General features: G+C 28.4%; 1 protein-coding gene across 4 annotated transcripts in view; it reads right to left on the minus strand.

Moving 5' to 3' along the window:
- Positions 1-1,407: 1,407 nt before the first annotated feature.
- LOC107439209 (uncharacterized) overlaps positions 1,408-19,919 on the minus strand; it is a 30,831-nt gene continuing 12,319 nt past the window's right edge. For 2 of the 4 annotated variants that reach the window (XM_043051814.2, XM_071180691.1), the window contains 7 exons: positions 19,215-19,248; positions 12,925-13,875; positions 9,731-11,161; positions 6,452-6,658; positions 6,193-6,366; positions 4,564-4,647; positions 1,408-2,600 (listed from right to left, as the gene is read on the minus strand). In XM_043051814.2, the coding sequence (XP_042907748.1) occupies positions 2,404-2,600; positions 4,564-4,647; positions 6,193-6,366; positions 6,452-6,658; positions 9,731-11,161; positions 12,925-13,875; positions 19,215-19,248 (3,078 nt within the window). In that variant the 3' untranslated portion in view covers positions 1,408-2,403. Of the gene's footprint in view, positions 2,601-4,563; positions 4,648-6,192; positions 6,367-6,451; positions 6,659-9,730; positions 11,162-12,924; positions 13,876-16,820; positions 16,933-19,214; positions 19,249-19,919 lie in introns of all 4 variants that reach the window. The other 2 variants (XM_043051819.2, XM_043051815.2) reach the window with 2 other exon arrangements.

The following is a 19,919-nucleotide window of genomic DNA, read 5'->3' on the forward strand; positions in this document are numbered from 1 at the left end:
TTTTGATGATGAGTTAATTAAGTCTTTTTCCAAAAAAAAAAAAAAAACTTGAATCACTTTTTAAGTGATTGCTTTTGTTTGCTATATTTAGTCGTCAGCCCATCTTCAAACATCTTGTCCTACTTTTTCTTTCTTGCAAGCACAGCATGTAAGTTTTGAATATATTATTTTCCAGTTTCGCTGATGTTGTAACGCCTATATATACTAATAATCGTCGATAGAAAAACAGTCACCTTTATAGTAACTAATTCCAGAAAATTTTTTTTACTTCTAACAAGAATTGCAATAGTTGATCTTAAAATTGCGTGAATACAAATTACGATCCTGGATTTTAAAATCGCGTGAATATGAATCCCGATTAAGAATTTTGAAATCACGTGAATATGAAACTAGATATATGATTTTGAAAATGAGAAAATACATACTGCAATATAGAATTTTTAAATTGCGTAAATACAAATCAGATTTATTATTTTTAGATCGCGTAAAACGAATCCCGATGAGCAATTTTTAGATTGCATAAAAAAGAATTATGATGCACAATTTTTAGATCGTGTTAATGCGAATCAAAATGCCTTATTTTTAAATCACGTATAAATACGAAAATCAATGTTTGATATTATAATCGTGTGAGCGAATCTTTGGATTTTAAAATCACGTAAATACGAATCGCTACATAGGTTTTTAAAAAGGCGTAAATATAAATCACGATATCGGATTTTTAAATCTCGTAAATAAGAATCGCAATGTACGATATTCAAATCGAGTGAATAAGAATCGCAACATGCAACTTTTAAATCATGTAAATACGAAAAGCTATCCTTGATATTAAAATCACATGAATAAGAATCGAGATATTAGCAGATTGGGGCTTCTAAAAGGCTTGTTTGAAGAAGCGACGTCTGAATTGCGAAAATACGAGTTATCTGGCTGGCGAGTAAAAATGCGGAAAATCTTATTTTCTGCATGTAAAAGCGGAGAAAATAGCTAAAATAAGTAAAAATGCGGAAGGGTATGTAGTTTGAATTTTCTGTTTACCTTTGAAAATCGGAAATAAATATAATTATTTTATTTCAATGGCTAAATTTTCTGAAAAAGCGGAATATTCTTTTAAAAAATGAAATTTTTAGAGAATCTGAGTTTTTGATAAAAAGGCTGAAATTCGAGAGACAAAAGTGAAAAAAGAGGAAAAATCTCATCCCTGCTCATATAACTGAATTTCTTTTGCCACAACCCAATTCTAAGTTAATGCTGGGCATCCTTATTTTATATATATATATAAAAAAAAAAAAATACAGCTATGTATTAACGTAAAATGCTTCCCCAACTAAAACTTAAATAACAAAACTTTTTGAAATTTTACAATTAATGAACTATATATATTTATAAGTTCAATCAAGTGAAAAGTTCGTAGGAATAAATTTTATTATTGTCTATAAATACAATAAACACTAAAATTAGTATTTAAAACATAACAAGATACATTATTTACAAAATATACAACACGAATATACATGAAGATCGGTATTGACGGACCAAATATATATAGTTAGAATCTTTATCAAAACTTTATTAAAAAAAACATACACATTAGGGGTTAAATAAATTAAGCAAAGGAAAAATAAAATTGCTATCAAGGGAGCTCCCTAAGGCTGTTACAAAAGGATCAACGAATAAAATAAAGTACAAGCAATCTGAATAAAAGAAAATACAAGCAACCAGGTAGGTGGGTTAAAATGCGGAAAATGTTATTTTCTGCGAGTAAAAGCGGAAAAAATAGCTAAAAAAAAATGGAAAGCACCTGCAAAATGAAGAAGGGTTGGCAGCTATGTATATCTTATAGTAAAAGTCCAAGGTCTGGTAATTTCTAGGTTTTACTGCTAAAACAGAGGATTTACAAAAGGCTAAATAAGAAAAAATAGCTAAAATAAGTAAAAATATGGAAAGATGCATAATGAGGAAGGGTTATATGTTACAGTGAAAGTCCAAGGTCTGGTAAATTTTATGTTTTACTGGTAAAATGGAGTATTTACAAATGGGATTAGTCATTCCTAGGTTCTACCACAAATCCTTAGTAAAAAGCAAAGATGGAATATAATTAAAGCATACTTTGGACCTTTTACCAAGCAGCTTTGGTAAAAACTAGGGTTTACCTGAATTCACGTTTTTGTCATAATATACATATATTTACAAATCGGATTAGTCATTCCTAGGTTCTACAACAAATCCTTAGTAAAAAGCCAAAATGGAATCCCATTAAAGCATAATTCGGACCTTTTACCAAGCAGCTTTGGTAAAAACTAGGGTTTACCTGAATTCATGTTTCTGTCATAATATACATATATTTATGATTTGACTTTTGACAAAGCATATATGAAATAAGGGTGATGATTATGGCATATTTTACAAAATATCCTCTTCAGTAAAATCAGTTTTGTCGGATAATGATCTTCTGTTGAAATGAAACTTCAAAAACATACATGCTGGACTGCTTTCATTTTCTTTATACCAATCTAGAAGGTCTTCTGGTATGGGATTGTTTCTTGAAAGAAGCAACTGAATTAGGGAAGGAGCTGCACACTCTTGCAAAAACTTACACTCTGCATAAAAAAAATTATGAGTTTATTATTAATAACAAGTATAGCACTAGCAATAAATTTTTTAAATTAATCAAATGAGTAGAAAGACTGCATACAGGCCAGTTTATTTCTCTTACAAATGGGTTTGGTTTAAATATGAACATAGGGTGAGAACTGCATTAATGGGCTCGTAATGATGAGCAGAGATTTATTTTTATAAAAAAAAAAAAAAAATACTGATGCAAGCACATAGTACTATAATTATAGGAGGGCAGATGGTGGTAGTAATAAGCCTGGATTTAATGGCTCCCTAACCACGCCTGGATTTAATGGTTTCAAAACCGCCAGAAACATTAAAATGGATTAAATGACGGAAGGAGAAACATGAAAAAGTATGCAAATAGAGAAAGTGCAGCCTGATCAAACACCCAGCTTTTAGTAACAAAGGGAATCAGTCATGTGGTCAGACATTTTTGTCAGAAGTAAATTATTATATGGCCCCAAAACTCATTAGGCATGGTAGACACTACCTAACATACCTAATACTGTGGAACGACAATTATCTAATTTCTAATTATACGTCAATTCGGTTATCCGATATCCTTTCCGATGTGTGCTTGCATTTCATCACTGATACTACTCAAGGATCAAAGAGCTATTGATAAGATTAGATGGTTTAATATAAAAGCTTTCATTCTAAATCTGTTGTTATAAGAGAGTAAACAAAAGTTGAAAAATTTTAGGAGTCCTAAACGCTAAGAGCGCTATCTTCAATTTCGCTAAAGCTTGAAATAGTTAAAAAAAAAAGAAGAAAAATTTCAGCAAAATGACTGGAGTGGGCAATGGCTAAACAATTAAGTTCTAAATTGTTAAAACGGAACAAGGATGATGCATGTCATGAACAAATTAATGATGAGGAAATTTTACAGTGTAATAAATAAAACAGCATATGAATCTGATGATTCTAACAGTAATGTATTCAAATATGATGTAGTAATATAACCTTGCAGATAAAAGAAGACATGTTAATTAAATATATGGAGTAGTTTAAAAAACAAGAAGCTGATTTTAGCAAATTATTATTACTACAATGAATCCGAAACCTAGCTGCAAGAAAAAGAGGATTTAACAAATAACAAAAATACACCAACAATTTTTTCATGATATTGGTAAAAATATCATGAAAAGATTTTTGATCTTAATTTTAAATATTATAATGTGACTCATTTTTAGAAATTTTTACCCTTAGTTTTTCATTAATAATTTGTACACATAAATAATATACCTTAACAATAACAATTATATAGTTTATAATAATATACACTAATAATAATAATTCCTACAGTTAAAAAAATACACTCGGAAAAGTTTCCCAAATTATCCAACATGCTCATGGTTTTGAGGCTGTCAGATAATCGGGGATCTTCCGCATAGGAGATATGGACACAAATATGTTAGAAAGCTGTAATTTTTTATGCAATTTATTAATAAAATTTACCAGCTTGTAATGTATGGTTATTGCTTTGACTATTTTTTTCTTCAAAATTATACAACCATTTAACATAGTTTTACAATGCCACTAAAATATTCAAAAATAATTACTCACTATAAAAGTTTTAGTCAGACAAATAAATAAAAAAAATAACAGCATTGCTCTCATAGAATCAGAGCTAATGTAGCTCTCTGCACTCGTAGTTTTTCGATAAATTTATATTTTTACAAAAAATAATTTAAAAAATTTCAAAATAATTAAAATAATTTTTGAAATTTTCTTTTACAACTGACCTATATGTTTACTCAATGGAATTTGAATAAAAGTGTCAAATAATATTTTTGGATTACTATAGCATAAAAATAATAAATAAGAGAATAAAAATTATGAATAACTAAATTTTAAATGTGCGTTTTAACAAATTATACAAACAGTATAAACATATCAGGCTGAATTAAAAAGTTCATAAAAAATTACCAATATATTATATACCTTTGTCATCTTTTCCAGTTTCAAATAATTCCTTAAGAACTTTTTCAGGTTTCTCACTTGTAGGATAAAAGACTGATATCTCAGCTAGGAAGGAAAAAAAAAAATTGAAGAACAAAAATATAAAATATGATTAATAAAAAATAAAATACATAATGACAAAATTTAACTATTATAATACTAGAAAAATTTTTATTTTTAAAAAACTTTTTTGTTTTCAACATATGAAACATAATACAAAAGCAAAATGCCTAATTAACATTCATTAATTCAGTACATTACACCACTGATCCCTAATTCCCGGATTGATACTTGCCCGTAGATTAAATGATACTGGGCTGATACAGGAACATTAAATTATTTCCATTTTATTTACTGTGTTATATTTATTTAGGGTTTGTATGATTTTCCATGGATTAGAGGTTAACCTGAAGCTAACAGATATCGCCGAAAGCCGCACATGCATACTCTATCTATGGGAAAAACTTCTCTCGCCATTTATCTGAAGTAGTGGCGTGGTGTTGACTATGGTTATGAGGTATAACTATTTCAAGTAGGGGTGTTAGGTCAATATTTAAGACAGGTTTTTACTCAGGTCAATGAGAGAAAGGGAATTGGGGAGAGAGAAGCTTTCTTCCTTGAAATGCGTTACTTTTCGTTTTCATAGCAGCAGCGAGTTTTAGTCTTTGTGGCGAGAGGAGTTCTTTACACCGACAAACTATAATTGCATTTAGTTTCAAGGCATAATTTTCAATTATTTATTATATTAATAAAATTATTTAATAAAAACAAACTCAAATATAAACAATCAACAGCCTCCCCCTTAGCAGGTTGATATAAACTTATCAAATGTTGACCAGTTCGCGTAGATAAAAAGGTTAGGGAGCACTGGATTAGATAATGTTCTTAAACTTGTTCATCCAGAATCAGCCAGTAACAAATGACATAAGCCAAATAATGTTGCAGACATGATTCTATGTTTCAGAATACTGATAGCAATTGTTCCGTAAGAATCATCCACCTTCACTACCAGATCTAACTGTCAAGAGTGTAAATGAAGTAGGAAATTATTACCTAAATTTGCTTTTAATCATCTTTACTTAATTAGCTGAATTACATGAATAATAGAAGGTAAATAAAAATATAACAGATGCAAAGGTGGAATTATTTAAAACACAAAATGATAGCAATCAATGTTTCGAGAAGTTTCTTACTGTACAAAATAAACTGTCAGAAGAATTAAATAAATATTGCTTTAATCACTTTTATTTAATAATTGTTATAACTTTTTTTAATTGCAAGATACACAAATATTTACATTATTTTGAAGTATATAATCTTAAATTATGAAATTTGAACAGAATCGGTTGATTAGTTCTTAAAAAATGAAAGTTTAAAAATACGACATTTTTTTAAAAAAAATTTCTGTGTTAAAAAGAATTTAGGTGATTTCCTATAAATACGTGTGTAATTTCCTATTATATACTTTAAACAAGGTAAAGTTGTATACCTGACAACTTGAAAACTTTTCAATCATTATTCAATTAAACAGTAGAAGCTTAAAATTTTTGTTTAAAATTATCACTGGGTAAACCAGTGTTACATAGTAAATGAATATGTGTAAATTCTTACCATAAAGCTTGCAAAATAAAGTAAGAGTTCTTGAATTCTTTACAGAATCAACAGAATTACAAATGTATGGAATCAGGTATTTATTGATTATGTTTACTTTGGCCCAATACCATCCACGGTAAGCAGCAAATAAAACTAATGGAGTTGTAAACAAGTATTCCTTAGCATAGGTTCCTATAGTAAATAAATTGTTTTAAGATTAAGACAATTTAAATGAAATTTCTAAGACAAAGTTCAATTAAGGGAGATAAAAATATACCTTCAATGCATTTTTCCTTGATGGACTTTACCAGAAAATCTACAGTATCCACACTAGGTCTTACAACACTAGCCGATATATATTTTTCCAATATGCATTTTGATGATTCCCAGTCAGATATTTTCAATCCACTAAACCTACTACCTTTAATGGTTGGCAGTTGTTGGGCCTTCAGACGCAGAGAACCATAAAATACAGCTTCCTCCTCTAAAAACGTAAAACATGCTGTTTCAAAACCACAACAATAATTTAAACACATTTAAATTAACACAGTGTGTAGAAAGGAAAAAAAGGTGCATATTCAAAAAATTTTTATCGAGAGATCAGAACTAATAAGATGTAATCTAGTGATCATAACTAATAAGATCTTATCTAGCAATCAGAATTAAATATTAAATTCATAATTAAACTAAATAACTGGGATAATGTTATGACACAAGTATGATGAAATATGCTATTTTACGATAGAAACACACGCAGACACAAATGTATACCAGCTCTATACAGTCGGACCCCAATTAATCAATTCATAGGGACCGAAAAGATCATTCGCTGAACCGGGGATAATTATTAATATCGTGGGCAAAATAGAATGAAAAAAAAATGGACTTACTTTACCACATCTCTAAAGAGCAAATTCACAAAATAAATAAAAAACTTACTAATTTTATTCAGGAACTTAAAAAACAGCGAATGATTACACGCTGATCAATTTGAAATTTTAAAGTACTTCATGAGTAAAGTTTGTTTATTTCCTTGATTTCTCTCTGCTTCATTACCATTGACTTCTGTGTCAGAGTTGCTATTCATTGTTTCCGATAAATTTACTTCATTCATATTCCCGAAAGGATGGATACTGTAATCATTTGGAAAGCAATCCATAATTTTTCTAACTCAAATTAAGAAATTTTTTTGACCACTGGAATAATTCGCTAGTTCGGGGTTTTACATTCATTAAATAGCGGTTTTTGCCTTAATTTCAGTCGGGGAAATAGAAAAATTAAATAAATCGCGAAACTCGGTAAATAGGATCCAACTTTATGTTGATTGCAGGTCTAGAGAACGAAAGATAATTATTTTATGAAGCTTGGAAATATTTGTAATATAATCAGAATTCAACCCATAAATGCAGATATTTCTACCAGTGTATAACTATTATTTAAACAGTTAATTTTTTAAAATGAAAAATGAATAAAAAGGCAGTGTTTTCAAGGGATGGCAGCTTATTTTTAGGAAAAGGGCAGAGAGGGCGCATCAAAGGACAAGCAAGTTGAGCCCCCTTCTAAAAAAGTGGAGAGAGAATACTGATATACAGTGCAGAACCTCTTATCCGGAAATCAGAAAACCGGAAAACCAGATAACCCCAGATAACCGGAATGAAATTCGGAACCGGAAATTAATTTTCTTCCATTAAAAAATGTTTTTTCCTGCAAGATTTTGACCCCATTTTGTTATTTAGAGCGTACGGCGTATGAGTTGATGAAGGAACTGATTTAGATGACGGATCAAAAGCCGTTTATAGACGAATCTCACATAAGCACAAATAGCTTATATATGTTATTAATGTTAATAATAACATTAATAACATATATAAGCCTGTATGTAATTTTTATTTCATAATTTCTTTCCTTATTTAAACTTAAGTGTATTATTATTTATCATTTTTTATTATTTCTAAAACTATTTCAAAATAATTTTTTTAGTTTCGTTTTATAAACATTAAAAAAAAAACGCCATTTTGTAGCAATTCAGAAAACCGGAAAAATCAGTTATCCGGAATCGCGATGATCCCGATCGTTCCGGATAATCGGTTCTCTACTGTATAACAATAACTTATATATCATACTTTTAGCAAGGGATGATATCTAAAATAAATTTCTAATAGCAATAATATTTGATTGGTAGCGTTGTAAGTTACAGAAGCATAATTATGTTGAGAGTTAAAAATTACATTTAAGAGACACTGTATAGCAGCAATTAGATAACAATTTATTAATTTAGGAAATAAAGAGAAAAAAAATAATATTATTAAATCAGAATTGAAATCTCCTATTTATGAGCAAATTAGCTTGTCATGCCATATAGCTGGTGATTGCTAAACTCACTGCATATAGATACTTTTCACTACACAAGCCTGTTTTACAATACATTATTGCACAGCTGGGAAAAAATTTTAGGATTAAAGTAGTATAAAAATACAAATGCCAAGATACACAGTGTTCCAAACAGTGACAGGCATGAACTGAATTAATAAAAAAAATGTTCAATACTTATATTTAATAATAAAAATAGATTAAAAAGATACATTTATCAGAACTATTTTTTCTCAAAGAAATTAGAATATAAAAATGTAAAAGGGTTACCCTAATGAAAAGTGGACACTACAAGTAGCTGCAGAAATACAATAGTGTCACCAATCAAAGGTTTAAAGATAGGTAAAAAAAAAAAAAAAAATGCACCGAATATTGCATATTATAACAAATTATTCAATTCAGCTCGCATAAGAGCATATTAAGTGAATGTAAAATTGCGCTAAAGATAAATGCACAGTAGTACAATTTTTATTGCAATAGGTGTCTGCACATTTTATTTATTCAGTCAGAGTGAGGTACTAATATCATGAATAAAAACTCATGTTTAGTAGTCTTGCTCCACTGTTTCCTTACATCTGATGTATACTTATGCCTGCGCTTAACAAAAACTTTTAAGCAGTTCTTTAACACACCAATCATAGCAAAGCCCCATTTTTCAAATTGCCATGATAGAAACCAGACATAATTTTGACCTTGGTCAGGCAATGCGAACACCGGAGTTGGTACAGTTTTTACCTAATCATCACACCACAACCGAGAGGATTTTTTTTTAGCCATGATAGATTAAATGTACACCTTGCTGTAAACGCACAACAGCTGTTAAGTGGGCTGCTAGGATCAAATGGACAATCTCCAACTCAAGCAGAGTGAGAGATGTTTTAACTAATTGCACTACCCGAGTGTGAGCTAATTTGTCCATGACAGAGTTAGACTTTAGTTCTGACTTTAAAAATAGTATTACAACACACTGTTACATTCAAGACACCTCCATTTCTTTGCGACTTTACATTCACTTTAAATGCTCTCACGAGAAACCAGTTATATGAAACTTACTGTGAACTCCTCTTACCTTGAATGGTGACACTATTCATACACTCCCTATAGTATTTATGATGCTATCATGCCTGTCCGAATTTTAATTGAGCAACTTTTTATAATAAAGAAATATAACATTTTAAATTATTACCTGCAACATCATAAGGAATATCCAAGAGATCTTTCCATACACCAAGGATAGTTGCTATCAACATTGGTGAATACCTGTGGTTAACTTTAAGGATATCACAACAGAAAGATATCGCTTCTCGCTTATTTGCTTCAGATTTACAAATTAATGTATATATTCTGCAAAATGCACAAGAACCATTTAGGCTCAAGTTATTCACTGCAAGGATCAGCTGACGAATATTAACCACAATCAATAGTATCAAGTCTTTAAAACACTCATCCGACTTTTCTAAGTCACGTAAAACATTAACAACGCATTCCTCAAAAGGGGATAAAAATACAGATGGATCTTGCTGTTTTTTAAAATCACGCACAGGATTATATTTTTCAATCAGTGAGAAATATTTCAAGACATAAAATACAATAGATTCATTTTCAGGTGAAACTGTTTTATCTTTAAATGCCTCAGTTAACTCTTTCGTACTTGATAAAAGTTTCCAAGTAAATGGTAAAGAGCACTTTATTTTTCTAAAACAACTAGCAATGATTTCAGGGACCGATTTGGCAAAATTTTTCCTTACAGGTCTCTTCCACCTTCTAACATAATTATAATACTTTTTTTCAGATAAACTCTTGGAGGTATTGCTTACACCTAACTCATCTTCTTCATTAGAAATATCCTCAGGAACTTCTTCCAAGCAGGAATTTGTAGTAACTTCAATATTTTCGCGTTTATTCATGATTGGAGATACACCAGCAGAAGTCTGAGAATAAGCTTGCGTTTTTGATTCTTTTTCTGGAACGTTTTTAGAAAGAGATGTATCATTTACAATTATGGCGCTATTATCATTTTTTGATTTTGCCATCCATTTTGGTTTACGGACTGTAGTCTTGGATTTGGCATTCCTTCTTCTATTTAAAATTTTTTCAATTTTACTAAATGATTTCAACAGTGATGTGGAAAATTCAATTTTATGGGATTGGTTTAATTGTGACAATGATTTCATGTTCTGTTTTGTAATGGAAGATGATTGGATGTCAGTGCTATCTTCAAATGATGAATTGTTAGATTTAGCAGTTACCAAATTTACTAATTTCGAAGATGTTTTTACTTTTTTACTGTTTGTGTTGCAAGTGCTTTTGCTGTATTTATTCAAATGAAAGGGGGGACGAAGGAAACTGGCATTTTTTGAAAGCAGTGTAATAGACTGCTGTTTAGTCACATTATGAACAACTAAACTTTGTTTGTTAAGCTTTTTGTTTTTAACTCTTGCAATTTTCTTTTTAGGCATCATGCATGATTTGGGGCTTTTATTTAGGAAAGTAGAATTATCATCTGGTTTAAAACTTCTTCTGTAAGGAGTTTCTATATTTGTTACAATTTCCATCTGAGGCTGCTCAGTCAAGCGATTTTGGACAATTGATTTGCCTGTCTCCTGCTTAGAGTTTTCTGAAAAATAAATAAATTAAAAGCTTTAATTTTTTTCATTATGCATGGTAAATGATAGAAATTAAATCAAATCATTAGGACTTAATCTATATTAGTCTAATTTTTGATGTACATAAAATTACACCATAACATAAAACTTTGATACTTAATCTTTTAATTACTTAAATAAAATAAGGATAATATAAAACAAACAAATATTTTTTTCAAATTTTAGAATTGATGATATAGGTGACTGACTAAAATAAAGTTAAATTTAAAAGGGTAAAAGTTAGAATGCATCAAATGCCAAGTTTAAATGGCTTTTAGGTTTGCTTTCGTTTGAAAAGGTTTAACATGACTTAACTATAGTAAAGTGGCGAATTATATAAGTCTTCGAATTATTTAGAAATAGTGGTGGATAAAAACTTAATAAATCGAATTTATTAAACCAAGAATCACACATTAAAAAGCTACCACTCGAAAATATTTATCCGCTGTCTGGAGCAAATTAGCGTCTCTGCTATTTAAAAAAATAAATAGAAAAGATAGTTGAATTTATTTATGTTGTCAAAATATTAAGTACCCAAAAAATTTATTTAAACAAATTACAGTGACACCTCCAGGAAAGACGACTTCTATTCACGACCACTTTTGGGAATTCTTTCTATAGACTTTCTGTCGAAGAAAACCTTTGAGAGTGACCATTAAAACCACTTCCAGTGACCTGCACCAAATGCGGAAAAGGTCAAATAAGGAAACACGAAAAAATATCAAAACAAACAAGTAGATTAAAATGTATTCAAAATATTTGTGTGAGGCTCTTATTTAGAGAGTTCTCTTTTAACAATACAACCTCATGTTCTTGTCAAAGTGCACTAAAAGCAATGTTATTCATGAATATATAGAGTTGAAAGTTTAATTAGAAAAAAAAAGTTATTTTAGAAAAAAATAATATCTCAAATAAACAAACATCTTCTCACTTTTTAAAGCTAATTTTTATGACATAAAATTAAATGTAAACTTTAACAAAAAACATAATTGTTTATTTATTTAAAATAGTTTTATCATTCATAATTATATCAGTTGGGATCATTTTTATAGGTTCTAAATTTTATTCATCGATCAGTCTTTCCAGGGCGCTAACAGAAGTGGCATTTCTGCATCAAGAAAATGACACTAACTAAAATTAAAATCGTTTATGAAAAATCACGAACTTTAGATAACAATTTTGAACGGAGGTAATCCAGGGCGCATAGCCAAATTTTTCAACAAAAAATAAGCACTTTTTAAGCACTCAAAAATATTTGCAAGCACTTTTGACAATTGACGTTTTTATCCGGATTAAACGCCATGTCAAAAACACACAGCAGGCACAGTTTTTTGACGATTATCAAAAATGATGAAATTTTTAAATCATAAAACAAATGGCGTTTTCATACGATATGGACCGGCGGTATGCCGGAAAAGATTGGGGTTGAATTAATTGTGAAAACATTTAATAGAACAATAAGAACAGTGTCTTTTAGCATAATACATGGCAAAAATCAACGAGGTAAAGGGAAAATTAAGCACTTTTAAAAACACCCAATGAAAAAAGCACATTTAAAGGCTTTTAAAAAACGATAATCGAAAATAAGCACCTTTAAGCACTTTTTTAAAAGGCTATGCACCCTGGGTAACCTCTAAGAACAACCAACTTCCATCAACGACCTTTTACTGTGGAATGATGAGTGATTGCTCCTGAGAGGTTTCACTGTATTAATTTATTTGTAAGAGTTGCTTACCTTTGACCTGAAGCAAAGTGGATTCTTTCCTCAAAGTAAGCAGTGGTTCAGATGATTCTTCTTCAAGTGAATCATGACAGCTTCCAGGTGAAAGAACAACAGTGTCGATTTCCCATCTCTCTGATGGAGATAACTCAGAATGTACTTCCATTAGATCATTGGGTAGAATTGGTACAGTTGAAATCTCATCATTATCTGTTACTTCCCGTTCTGTAACCACGCTTTTTGATTCATTTATAGTCCTCAAAATGTGTAAAGATTTGTGACAAGAAGAGCCCATTTCAACATCATTCCTACCGTTATTTATTTGCAGTGAATTTGAATACATTTCCTTTCCAAATTCAGATGCAGAAGTTGCACCTGTAACTGAATTTAATTTACCTTTAAATGAATTTATAAATTGACTTTTAGGTGAACTGGTGAGTTGATCTTTAGGTGAACTATCAGGTAAATGAGCACCATCTTTGTTAAATGTGTTTGAACTTAAAGGTAGTTCATGCTTTTCACCATCTTTAACCATCACAGCATGATAAGAAGGAATTGCATCACTTTCACTAGATGGATTTAGTTCACCAATAGTTTCAATACCTGTCTTCATTTTTTTGGTGTACTTAAGTTGTGAATATTCAGAAGACAGTGCATCAAAAGGAATAGCAGTAATTTGTTTTAAATTATATTCATTTGGAACAACCAATGTTTTAGAAGAAGAGGAAGTAGAATCCTTTTGTAATGGAGAATTTAAATCACTAGCAGAATTTACAAGCAATGTGTTAAATTTACGTTTCTTTAATCGACTTAGTTTCTTCCTCATACGAGGGGGTGATTTAATTGGTGACAGTGGTTCCATTATATTGAGATGAAATTCAATATCAGTATTATGGTGAGGATTACTTTTGTTTCCATAGCTGAGATTTAAAGAGGATGGTGTTTTTTCTATCAATTTTGAGCTATCTAAAAGAAAAATATAACAAAGCAACAATTAATTTTTTAGGAAGAATAATTTAATATAAATTTAAAAAAATAACCAATACTAAATGAATACTAACAAAGCAGTCAACTTCTGATTATTAACTAGTACAACTTATAAATAAAAATAGGTAATTTTTGCAAGTCAAGCAGGACAAAATGTGTTTTATGTATTGTAGCGCATCCCAAAATTTTTAGAATCAACTTGGTTAACAGAAACATTCAGAAAAAAGGTTTGTATAATTAAAATTCTACAGTAGTAAAAAAAATAAAACCAATATACGAACAATCAGTTTTATTATTTAACTTATTAAATTAAAAAATAACAGAGTTTTTAGGTAAAAGTAAATTAGATTATTCAGTCAACATTAAACATGAACTTTAAAATAAATAAAAAAAAACAAAAAATCAATTACAGGTAGTTTACTTTAAAACTCATAAAATTGATGAACAGCTAAACTTCTAAATTTAATATTGTTAGTAAATAACATCTAAAAACCATTTGAATTTATTATAATTTTAATAACAGCATTGATTAACTTTTTATAATAGCACTTAGAAAACTAAATCCTTCTATATTGGTTCACATGCTCTACCAGTCATAAGAAATATAATGCAGGGGAGTAATTGGTGAGAGTAACAAGAATGTAATATTGGTAGAATATTTAATAAGTGTTTTATCTTGTTCGGTTAACGTTCGCATAAAAGAAAAAAAAAATACTAGAAATATGGCACGAAGTTTGCAAAAAGAAAGAAAAAAAAAGGTAAAGGTATAAGAATAATCTAATAGTAATAAGAACTAATTTTAAGGGGTTACTGTACCCTTGCAACATTATTTTTAAATAAAGGTATATAATCATTCATTTTGTGCATGCTTTACATGCTCATTTAATTTATAATTAATAATTTATCTTCAAAAAATAGTTACACTGTTTAATTTTTTTAAAATTTAAAAAAAAATTGAAAAATTTCAACATTTTAAAAAAAATGATTTTTCTTAGTGCTTACAATATTCATCGTAACAATTTTGTGCATTCATTTGTTGACATATCAATTAGAACATTTTTTACAGATTATTTTGTAAAAAAGTAGAAAAAGGGTTAAAAATTCCAGTTAGGTATAACATGCTGTAAAAATTGTAATACCTCATAAAATGCTCATTCCATGCACAGTTTAAATAAGTTTATTATACTTAAGATAAAAAAAGTTTATTTCAAAGCTTTATCTTAAATAGAAAAAAATTCCTTAGGGATTTAATTAAGATTAAAACATAAAATTATCATCTGTGAGATTTTGTTTTAGGGCAATCTAAAATCATTCATAACTTTTTAAAAAATGTAGATAGAGATATAATTTTTTTTCAGTGCATTTGAAATAGTTTGAAGTTTTGTTATAAGCAATAAAAAAATATCGATATTTTGGTCATTTTTTGGGTAATGTGATTCCTTAAGAACATATAAATATAATGCATAAAATAACAGAAAATAATTTTGAAGACTATTTTGTGAAGTTCTTATTTGTGTATAAATATTTTATGGGAAAAATATATAATTCAGTAACTTATGCAAAAATAAGAAAACTAATTGAGAAAAAATTCTCAAATTTGGTATAGAATCATGCTTAGTTATCTGTCATTACCAATTTGCTTGATATACATTTCAATATGCCCAAACTCTACTAACATTAATTTGAAAAGTGTCAAATAAATAAGTTTTAAATATATGAAAATAAATATTAAACATATCAATATCGTAGAACTACTATTAATTTTAGTTAATTTAATTTTATAATTCAGGTAGCAGAACCACACATGAAATTCCATACCCAACTACCCCCATTTTTTAAAATAAAATGAATCCCAATAGAATTGCAGAAGAAATTGCTTAATATACAGAAGATTTTGCATGCTTTAAATTTTTAGTGCTTATTCAAAGAACCAACGGTACAGTAATTGGGATTGAGGGTTTTAACACAATCAGAGGGAAAAAAAAAAAAATCTGAAATAGCAGAGAAATAAGATTCCTTTTTTTTGTACTATCAGATGCGTAACACCTGATATTTAGCATAAATTAATGACCTATAACAACAATCAGACTGAAGAGTTGCAAAAAGTAAAGATGCCATTGCCTAAGATGGTATGAGAGCTCAGCTTCACACACACATGTGTAATATGTGTGCACACACACATGTGTAATATGTGCACACACACATGTGTACATGTGTAATACATAGTTTTAACAAAGTACAAAATTTTAATGTTTATTTTCAAAATGCAGAAGATTTGAGGTAAAGAAAAGTTGACAGCTTTGAAACCTTATTGAAATAGGAGAAACTAATAACTTTGAAAAATTATAATTTTCTGCAATTAAAATGAATGGATAGATTAAAAATTTTATTTGATTAGTTTTTAAACATTTTGAAAAGTGATTGATAGCAAATTTTTGGCTGAGTGTTTATTTTTCAGCTGCTTCAGGAAAAGAAACGAAATTTAGAAAAGTAATTAGATAATCACAAAAAATAAGTAAAAAGTTGAAAATTGCAACAAAAAAGTTTTCTAAATAAATTTTCTTAATTGAAAAATAATTAAATTACCGCTAAACATTTAAATACTGGAAATATAAGTGTGCAATCTGTTAATTTATAACTCCAAATAAAATAGTCACAAAATATTTATTTGATAAAATAAAACTTAATTTTACAGTAACAAAAACAATTAAAATTAATGTTTTTAACTAATTCTTATTAAAAAAAGTTTACGACAATCAATCCTAATTAAAAATTTACAAAGAATAGTTGCAACATTCTGAAAAAAAAAAGTTAAATAAAATAGATATATACTAAGCAAAAATATAAAGCATTATATCAATTATTCTGAATCCTGAGGCTAGATCGGGAATAGTGCAATGCCGATCTAATTGTACAGGTCTTACCTCGGATTCAAATTCTTGGCCTTAAGGTCTTTAGCAGGTAATGCTAAAAGAAACCTCACCAGTAGATATACTTTTAATTCCATCATACATTACATCAGTGACAAAATATACCCTGTAGAAGAAAATATTCATTTGTAAAAGGTAAAACTGAAATTTTTTTTTTATTAATTATAAAGTTACTTAAAAACCTAACTTTCAAATTTTAATAACTGAGATGCCTTTAAAAATTTCTTTCCAGGTTTTTAACAAAATGTTTCATTTATCTCAAGTTTTTTAAAATAATTTTTTATGTTTTGAGTTTTCCATATTTTGTATTATAATATTTATATTAATTTATTTTTCAAATACAATGATTACATTTTGATTAAAATACAAATAAGGATATCATTTTCACCTAAGCAAATCTCAATACAAAAATTTTTTTTTCTTCTGAAACTTACATATTTCAGAGTGAGGGTTGCTATAAGTTTTAATTTGATATGATATGAAGTAATACAGTAAAACCTCAGTTAACAGGAACATTCTTGGGACCGAAAAAATTGTCCATTTACAGGAAGGGTACCCTAGTAACGAAGTTTAACACCGTAAATTGTTTTCAGAATATTTTCAAAGATGTAGAAATAATCTACAATAACTATCTATGAGTATATTTATTTAAACTTAATGAAAGATAAAAAAGAATATATAAAGAGGTGAAATTTGATATAAATACATAATTCTAGGTGCAGATAAATTAATGTAATTTTCCTGTTGGCATAGATATTCAAGTTAAGCACATGATATTGATTAGGAGCTTTCAGTCCTTAGTCGGTTTCAATTATTAGGTTCATACTCGTTTACACCTACCAAACATTTGATAGGGAACGTGGTTAATACCTTCTTGAAAGTAAACCCCCCCCACCCCGATTCACAGAAGAAAAAAAAGCAATGCATACCTGTAAGTCATGAGGACCAATGGAGTTGTTAATTCCAAATTGATCAGCTTTCAAGTGTCTGAATAAATGTTTCATTTATATGAACACCTCAAAGATTATATCAGATAAATTTTAAAAACTGGAGTTTGCAACAAAATTACAACTCCTTAAACTATAAATTTAAGAAAATGAGAAAAATCATCATTCTTTCTAGCAAACAACTTCTAAAATATTTGCCGTTTTGGAATTACTTTTTAGATTATCAATTTTATACTTTTATTTAATAATAAAGGCAATTGTTTTATCATAGCCTTTAATACAATTTTATTCCCTAAAACATATTCATAAAAAGTGAAAACAAATTTAAAAAAAAAAAGCATTTAATTTTTTTTTTTTAAAAGTTGCAATTCTTTTTAATCTAATTTTTAAAATGGTACCAGTTTCAAAACTGACATAATCAGGTTTGGTATTTAGAAGCTTTTGCTGCGGGTTTATTTCAATTTTCGTAAGTTCCATATTAAATCGAAAAAAATATACATCTTTGTTAGTTTTTTTTAAAAAATTTATCCTTTATTTACCTCTGAAAATTTCCATACATGCATGTTTATATAAGTTAATTTTTCCAATAATAGTCTGAAAAACTTTTATTTGAAGAGAGATATCTTACAGGAATTAATTGCATAAATCTTGAACTAGACATCAATTTTGTTTTAGTTATTTAAATGCTTCAACTAAGGTTTTATTCCATCATTTATTTTCATTCTTGGTCTAAAGGTCCTAAGCAGCAAATGCTACAAGATAACCTTAGATATAAGAAATAAGAAGTGTTTTGCAGTTCTAATATAGATCATTTTGTTGATAAAGAGAATCCTATAAAAGCTATATACCTTTTCAAAAGCTTAAGATTATAAATTAAATTTTTTCAAATAAACATGGTATACTCTCGATATCTTCAAGTTGAAGGGAAGTTAAAAGATTTTTGAGACAACGAGTTTTTGAGATAAAAAGTGCAGAACTAAATATGTTCCAAAAAGTATAAAAATATATTCTAAAATATTACTTTAAAAAGTAGAGTCATGAAACATTAGAATAACTTCTCATAAATATTTATGTAATGATAGTTGACTATAAGTCTAAATGGAAAAACTAATTTTACGACAAAAATAACCATGCATTAAATAGAAAATAATTGGTTTACAATAATTGTTACAACTATTATTAACAAAATATTCCTTACAACTGATATTGTGATTTTCCTGAAAAAATTCATCTTCTTTTTCGAAAAAAATTTGGCATAACAAGGTTTTAGAAGAAACTCTTGGACATAGAATTCAAATTAACATTAGGTGGATATTCAATGCCATGGGTAAAAATTTTTTTTTTGACCTAACAAACTTTTCGAGACATCAAAGTTCCAGATACTGAGAGTATACTGTAGCCTACAAAAATAAGAGTAAATAATACATAAAAATCTATTTACCACTTCTTTTGGCTTTATTTCCGGAAGGCAGCTCCTAACAAAGAAAAAATAAATAAGTACTAACCAGTCACATATGAAATAAAATTTGGACAAAAATAAATAAGTAATGAAATGGCATGTTATTCATAAACAAATTTTTTAAATCCGATTTACGGATCATTTTTAGTGATGCAATTGTACGAAAAGAGAAACTCATAGAATGACATGTTGTTAAACAATCATAATTTAAAGCTGAAGACAGGTTTATTTTTTATCAATTTATTTTCTGAGCAATCACTTAACTGAAACATGAAATTAAGAGTTTAAAATTAAAAAGTCTAAAATTTTGGTAATACTATTTTATTTAAATATGTTTTAACTGTTATTATTGTGAGAAAAGTTAACTTGTGCTTGTGAATTTTAACGTTTTTGACATAATTTTTTTAAAACAATAAATATACATTTAGAACAATACAATGAGTAACGTATTAAATTTCATAAAATTATTATTGCAGACAAATCCAAGCAAATAAGTTATTTAAAGTTTTTTTGTAGGCAAATCCTAACTATTATGCAGCAAAAAATTTAATATTTTGAAAATTTATATGTATAATTACAATAATCTGTAGAAGTGGTTGTTTTGCATACAATAATATAATTTTTTTTTATAACCGGCATTAAACAGCCGACCCAATTTTCGGGTTCACAACTTCTTATGCTCAACTC

The sequence above is a fragment of the Parasteatoda tepidariorum genome, chromosome 5 (genome assembly GCF_043381705.1).
Source record: "Parasteatoda tepidariorum isolate YZ-2023 chromosome 5, CAS_Ptep_4.0, whole genome shotgun sequence".
Lineage (NCBI taxonomy): Eukaryota > Metazoa > Arthropoda > Arachnida > Araneae > Theridiidae > Parasteatoda > Parasteatoda tepidariorum.